Source organism: Homalodisca vitripennis, chromosome 6, assembly GCF_021130785.1.
Source record: "Homalodisca vitripennis isolate AUS2020 chromosome 6, UT_GWSS_2.1, whole genome shotgun sequence".
In the NCBI taxonomy this organism is placed as follows: Eukaryota; Metazoa; Arthropoda; class Insecta; order Hemiptera; family Cicadellidae; genus Homalodisca; species Homalodisca vitripennis.
The window spans coordinates 73,485,433-73,493,245 of record NC_060212.1 but is presented as its reverse complement, the minus strand read 5'-3'; the positions used below and the strand labels follow the sequence as shown (position 1 = coordinate 73,493,245).

General features: G+C 34.6%; 1 protein-coding gene across 1 annotated transcript; it reads left to right on the top strand.

Moving 5' to 3' along the window:
- On the top strand, nt 1-6,836 carry LOC124364447 (ATP-dependent RNA helicase WM6-like). The gene is made up of 3 exons (XM_046819942.1): nt 1-154; nt 5,762-5,969; nt 6,541-6,836. The coding sequence occupies exons 2-3, from the start codon at nt 5,765-5,767 to the stop codon at nt 6,819-6,821; spliced, it is 486 nt and encodes a 161-aa protein (XP_046675898.1). The 5' UTR covers nt 1-154; nt 5,762-5,764; the 3' UTR covers nt 6,822-6,836.
- Nucleotides 6,837-7,813: the final 977 nt, after the last annotated feature.

The window sequence follows — 7,813 nt, the reverse complement described above, 5'->3', positions numbered from 1 at the left end:
TCTCGTCCAATCGTGTGCCGCCGGGTTCTCCCAGGCCATTTCTCTTGTTCTCTATCCGTTTTGGCTTGTTTGTTAGGCAAGTCGGTCCGGTCTTCTTCGCCATATTTGTTCTTGTTCTTGTTGGTGTTGGTGAATTCTAAGCAGCTTTTCTACCGTAAGTACTATTTTTCTGATTCATCACTGGATTTATTTATTCATTTTGCAGTAAAGTGGTAAAATATTCACAGCCTACTACACCAAATGTAATGGCTCTTAGCTTTTTCGTTGAAAATAGTATTATTTCAGTCTAACCGGACAAAGTACTAGCCTAAACCTACGTGACTCATAGGAAAAGGATTTTATAATTTAACGTTTGGAGCAACCTACAATATACTATTTGTATACATCAGACTTAGTGTTTATTAGAACACTAAATTCCTTTTATCATGAGCTTTTTGCCAATTTACTGGTTTGTTAATGATTCTTTGTGCTTTGATGAACATGGCTTCAGCGATCCCTAGTTCTCCTATGACTACATTATAATAGTAATGTTCTGTTGCAATCTATTGGTCATTTTGATCTCATTAACCCTGTGATTGGCAAAAACCCGATATTAGGTGTTTTTGTTGTGTTCTAGATGGCAGTTTGCTATCTGCTGTTGGGTCTTGACAGCTGTCACAGCCTCTTTGTTATTTCTATTGTCTTTAAAATATGATCAATGCCTATCTTTATTAATATGCTTTTAATAGAAAAAGCATATCTAATTTACTTAGATGGTAAACTTTGTGATAGTTTTCATGTTTGTTACATAGGCTATGCTATAGTTTTCTTGTTCTGTTACATAGGCTATGTATACATGTCATAAAATGTGAAGTATTTCTTACGTTCTTGTATACTGCACTAACTTGGTGTACTCCAAAGAATCACGTGATTCACACAGCTCAACGTGTTGGTAGCCTAATTTGGGTAGAGTACGATAAGCAGACCCGGTTTTTTATATCAAAGAATATAGTCATCAATACCTAATATTCGTATCTCAATTCCTAGACAATCAATCAATATAAAAGTACCTATAGTCCTCAATAACAATCATATGTTTTAAATTAAAATATGAATTTAATATTTACAGTGATCAAACAAATTATTATAACCAAAATTAGGAATAATGAAGACGAGCATATTTACTCCTCTCACAGTTAACCTACAGTTGTTTCTTTCCCTCAAATTTCACCTAATGGGTTTTTCAGTACGAGTTAAGTTAATAGTTCAAAATAATTAATCAGTATCGATGGTTATATGATTAAGTAAGCTTAATATCGTTTGCCAATTTCGATATAAAAAACGGGTCCGCTTATCGTACCCTACCAGCCTAATTATTTACTTCATGGTCACTTCAAACAATGCCTAAAATACAAAATAAATGTATACTAATAGGCCTAATACATTTCTTGTACATACCAAAATGTAAATTTTGAGTTTTGATTAACCCATTCAAGACATTGGACGGGCAGTTTCCGTCCTTCACTTCGCGCGGCACAACGACTAAAGACGGGCAGCGCCCGTCCGATAGACACGACATCGACGTAGTTGAATATATTGCCGATAGATCGCTGAGGCATTCACATTTGCTGCATATTTTGTTCTCAATATTCTAGTCTATGTTTTTCTTCTTCTTCGTTGCTGAAAAACATCTGATATTGCCTCAAATCATCTTGGCAAAACAGCTTTCTTTCGTTTGTAAACAGTCAAGATGGCGTCTCGCGACCGGAAGGATGTGTTCGTAAATTCGAATGATTTTGCGGCTTACGTTGCTAATGTTTTAGATGAAAGTGGTGATGAGGAAAGTGACAGTGAACAAGATGACATGATACATGAAAATAATGAAATGTCTGATGGTACAAACGATGACAGCAGTGATAATGAAAGTGACGATAACCCACCGGTAGGCTTTGTGATTTTACGTGGATTGTTGGACGAAATAATGTTAATACAATGCGTTTTACCAACAAACTCATGGGTACTTTGGGATTATACCGACCACACCCAGACATGAATCGTTATATTTCACATTTCGTTTCTACTGATTACTAGATTAGCGTAGAACAATATTTCGTCAATATAAAACAGGAATTGTCTTATCGCAAACACCTCCCCATCCTCAGACAGAGGTCAAAGTCGAGCGTCTAGTAGATAACGTGATTGCAGAGTCTCGCCGCCCGTTCAGCTGGTGCATCGCTTTGTTGTACTTCCGTGTTTTACCTCTACATTTCTCCAAACACAAAAATTCAACAAAAACAAACATTTACCAAACTAAACTTTTTATTAAAAAAACACTCAAAACTTGTTTTTATTCTTGATCACATTCCGCCACCCAAAATGCGAGTGCCTCCGGCCATCAGCGCGGGCTTCGACAGCACCTTCGGTGCTGCCCCGCGCTGATGTCGACGAAAGAAAAACATCCCTCGAGATAGTACCTATCAGTAAAATATCAAATTCTAGAGGGGCTAATCAGAAATATAAATTGAATTGTAATGGAAAGGCAATGATGTACCGTGCAAATCACGAGATGCCGCGCGGCCTGCCGTAATCAGGATTCTCGAGAAAGATAAGATAACAGCGACAACAATACCGATCACAATACCTGGAAATGCTTGTAAGTTTGTAATTTTGTAATTGAAGAGTTGTTTTTTCGTTCTATCATGTTTGTTTCTATAAATTTCTATTTTTTGTGTTCTTCATACTGGTGTGGTCGGTATAATCCCAAAGTACCCAATCATGGAATAAATCCTATAATTTTGAGGCAGTTAGAAGAAAACTGCACTGAATCACATGTGTTCAATCACTTCTGTGACGAAACCTTTAGGGTTTAGGTAACCCTTTGGTAGGCCTCCCGCTTGTGGAGAAACACCACTCCTTCAAGGAAAGTTTTGGGGGCATTTTATTGAAAAGATACCTCCAACAACCAAAGCCAGGCCCTCAAGAAAATGTAAAGTTTGTGCCTTACAGGGGAAAAGAAGTGAAACAGTGTACCAATGTAAACATTTTCATGTTCCACTTCATCTGGAAACATGTTTTGAAGTATTTCAGACCCAAACCAGCTTCTAAAGAAGTATAATAAACATTTGTAAATAGTGTAAATATTTATGTATATTAAAAAAAACTAATATTTTGTGTTCATAGAATAACAATGAATAACTAAGGTACATTTATAATATTCATAGCATGTTATACAGTAAGTGTTATGCAAAGTGCACCTGTTCTTACACGGAAGCATGGAAAATATCCAGTCCTGTAGTCCAAAAATTTTAGTAATTCAGTCACGAATGGGTTAATATTTAAAATTGTGTTTTTAGCCGATTGGTGAATTGTGAAAGTAATGGCCGGAGTGGCAAAATTCGAGTTTTGCGTTATTATCTTATTGGAATCGTCCTGCAGAACAAAACAATATAAAGGTTTACAGGGGGGAAATGAGAAATAACGAAGTTGTAGAATATAACAAATGGAACAACTGTTCATGGCGCGGAGGAATATTTCCATGTTGTACATCCGTATCGAGCGTCACATGACCTTTTGTGACAGAGATTGAACCTCGTGATGACGTCATCGGATGTGGCACCATCTTTGGAAACGTAAATGAAATTCTAGAAGGGCTGATCAGAAATATAAATTTAAAATTTTGAAATTAACTTAAATGCATTTAATTTAATCTGAGTGGCCACCCTGTATATTACAATTATCGGTACTTTGGGATTATACCAACCACACCAGTATGAAGAACACAAAAATATTAATTTATAGAAACAAACATAATAGGATGAAAAAACAACTCTTTAATTACAAAATTACAAGCATTTCCAGGTATTGTGATCGGTATTTTTGTCGCTGTTATCTTATATTTCTAGAGAATCCCGATTACGGCAGGCCGCGCGGCATCACATGATTATTTAAGTTTTTGCACGGTACATAATTGCCTTTCCATTACAATTCAATTTATATTTCTGATCAGCCCCTCTAGAATTTGATATTTTACTGATAGGTAGGCTACTATCTCGAGGGATGTTTTTCTTTCGTTGACATCAGCACTCGCATTTTGGGTGGCAGAGTGTGATCAAGAATAAAAACAGAGTGTGATCAAGTTTTGAGTGTTTTTTTCAATAAAGAGTTTAGTTTTTGTTTGGTAATGTTTGTTTTTTGTTGAATTTTTGTGTTTGGAGAAATGTAGGGGTAAAACACGGAAGTACAACAAAGCGACGCACCACCTTAACGGGCGGCTAGACTCTGCAATCACGTTATCTACTAGACCGCTCGACTTTGACCTCTGCCTGAGGATGGGGAGGGGTTTGCGATAAGACAATTCCTTTATTCTATTGACAAAATATTGTTCTACGCTAATCTAGTAATCAGTAGAAGCAAAATGTCAAATAACGATTCATGTCTGGGTGTGGTCGGTATAATCCCAAAGTACCCAATTATCAAATACATACAAAATTATTTTTTTGGTTCTAATTTGTCAAGAAGTGTTTACGCTTTGTAATCAATATTAAACTTGTATGATTGCCCTCTCAGGTCCCAAGGATGGCCATGGCTGTTTTTTTGCGTCATCAGTGATATATGACAACATCCTGACCTCACACAACTAGTAGCCCTCATTGTTTTGGAGTTTAGCTCATCAAACCACTAACTTAAGTAGCTCATCAAACCACTAACTTAAGTGTAGCCTGCCGTATTGCAGTTGTAAAATTAAATCCTTATTCTGTTGTAAAATTAAATCCTTATTCTGTTGTAGCTGGAAATTGCTGCAATCTTTCTACCAAATAAGTAACTAGGCTATATTAATATTTCTCTATTTGCAGCACATACAATATTAAACGTAGTTTAACAATGTTTTATTTTTTTTATTCGATTGCTAGTATCATTGTAGCTGCTATAATGTACCCTAATACTTTATTAAAATTATAGTCTATTTGTTGGACATGAAGCTCAAAATATGGAAACGTGTTAATATTCTGTTAAAACTAAAGACCTACTAGAGATCGTATTTCATTCTTCAAATAATATTTTAAGAACAGATCAATCTATAACTTAAATGACATATTACTTAATTTGTTAAAAAGCAAATAATAAATAGTCAGTCTGTAAAGTTTCAACTTTGAAAGAGCCAAGGGTCAAATACTGCCATTTAAATCCAAGACAAAGTGAAATGCATAATTATGGAAGCACTGAGTGGTGACTCAGAACCCAACTGACCCTATGTGTTCTGACAAACAAAGAGGTCAACCACCTGGGAGTCCATCCGAGCTGAGCGAAAAATGTTTTGGCCTCATTAGTGATCTCCCAATTGCAAAGGGTTAATCTTCTGAATAAAACAGGTCTGGGTATTTTAGAAAATAAAACCTGTAATTATAAAGATTTCAATTTGTCCTGTTATTCCTAGTTTACAATCTGCTACAACGCTAGGCTAATTGAAAATTGGATGACAATCTTGATCAAATTAATCATCAAGTAAAGTAAAATCATCCTGCTTTCTCCGGAACGTGTTATTTTAATACTCTACTCTAGTTAAAGTTAATTGAAAGTCTTGTTATTTTATTAACATTGCAGTTTGTTGTTGCTATCACATATATAGGCCTACTCATGAGTCAATGTTATTATTTAATATAACAGTTTTCTGTATAGAAATTTCTTTTCTGTAGTTAAGTAAGTGGTTTGGGTATAAAATTAGTTCCACATTATATAATTTTGTTATTAATAAACTATAATCATTATTGTAATCTTTTTGCAGAAAATGGCAGATAATGACGATCTCTTGGATTACGAAGATGAGGAACAGCCAGATCAGACTGCTGTTGATGGATCAGCGGAAGGGACTCTGAAAAAGGAAGTCAAAGGAACTTATGTGTCCATACACAGTTCTGGTTTCCGAGATTTTTTGTTGAAACCAGAAATCTTGAGAGCTATTGTTGACTGTGGATTTGAACATCCATCTGAAGGTGTGTCTTCCAAAATAGAAGCTCTTAAAATCTGTGTTGTCCTTAAAAGTTTATTATTTTTTATTTCAACCTTTATTCTCAAATATTTTTATCCTTATATATGTACCAGCAGCTCTTGCTTATTTTGTCATATTTTCAAATTAAAACAGCAGTTTAGTCTTATAAGTTAAAGGCCTATGTATCCATAAAATCTGTTGTGTTTGGATTCTAAATGAACTATAACTGATGTTATTTCCATATCAGATCTTGTACATATACATACATTTTATGTAGATCAATATTGATTAAATATTAACAGCAAGTTAAATAATTTCCATCCTGCAATATACATTATATAAATATAGGTACACTGAGTTCAGAACAATTCTCACGTAAGAAAAGAGGTGATGCTTACCTGTATCTTTTCACTCAATTAGCTACTTGCCCTACTCCTAGTAAATTGCTTAGCTATCAATGTTGTCAAAATGATACCAATTAAAGTTAGTACTGTATTAATAATGTTATTTGTATTACTATTGTCAGTGTTGTGTAAGTAAAGAATACTTCATTAATAGGTTGTTTTGTTTTTCAGTTCAGCACGAATGTATTCCGCAAGCTGTATTGGGGATGGACATCCTGTGCCAGGCAAAGTCTGGTATGGGTAAGACAGCGGTGTTTGTACTGGCCACCCTGCAACAGCTGGAGAATACAGCTGAGAACAGTGTCTTTGTGCTAGTCATGTGTCACACACGAGAACTGGCATTCCAGATCAGCAAAGAGTATGAGAGATTCTCCAAGTACATGCCACAAATAAAGGTAAAAGCAAAAATAATTTGCGAATGCTTATGGAATACTTTTTACTGCAATTTATAATTAACTTTTGAGAATCTTGGTAATGAAATTTCTTTGTTGTCAACATAAAGTTTGAATCTTTCCCTTTCCTTGGATTGTTTTGGAAACGTTATTAAAGTTTCAAGAAGTAAATGCATAGAATTGTGTTGTTCATTGTTAAGCAAACTATTTTTGTCTTTGCTCAAATTTATTGTTTTCAATATTACGCTTCCTTAAATTATAATGAAGTAAAATAGAGTGTGAAATGTATGTGTTGCGTATTAAATAAATTAAGGCAGTCAGGCCAACAAACAATTTTTAATTAATTAATTTTTTTTATATTTCATTATTATTCTGCATACATTGTAGGTAATAGTAAGAGAGATGTAATAGTTTCAAAATTTTGATAAAAAGTTTTTTGAGTGCAGTGAGTGAATGGCACAATCAATAATCAACTTGACCACATTAATTGTATTGTTATTATGGACAACTTTGTCCATTTAATCTTTGTATCTTATAGTTTCTAAGATCCTTTTAGTGTACATAAAATTTGGAACACTATAGTTTATATATATATATAAAAAGGGCTATCCAAAAAGTAACAGATGTTTTGAAATAAAAAAATGGGCTCTAAGGCAGATGATAAACACTTCCCAATCCAAATCATCCAAAACTTGTGTCATGTATGATTGGCTGTATGGGGATTTACATTGTCATAGAAAAACAAAATTTTTGAGCTCATTTTTCCCTTATGCTTGTTTTGTATCGGTCACCATAGCTTCTGCGTTGATTGTTGATCCTCTCTTAAAGAAATCCACCAGAATCACACCTTTAGCATACCAAAAACAATTGCCATAATATTTCTCGCTGACAGAGTTCGAAGACATTTTCTTGGTTTTTTGGAGAATTTGTGTGCCCCCATTCCATAGATTGCATTTTTGTTTCTCAATCACATGCTTCACCAATGTTTCATCACCAGTAATGATACGATCGATAAGTTCATTACCATGTTTGTCGTATTCATCAAGGAAAGT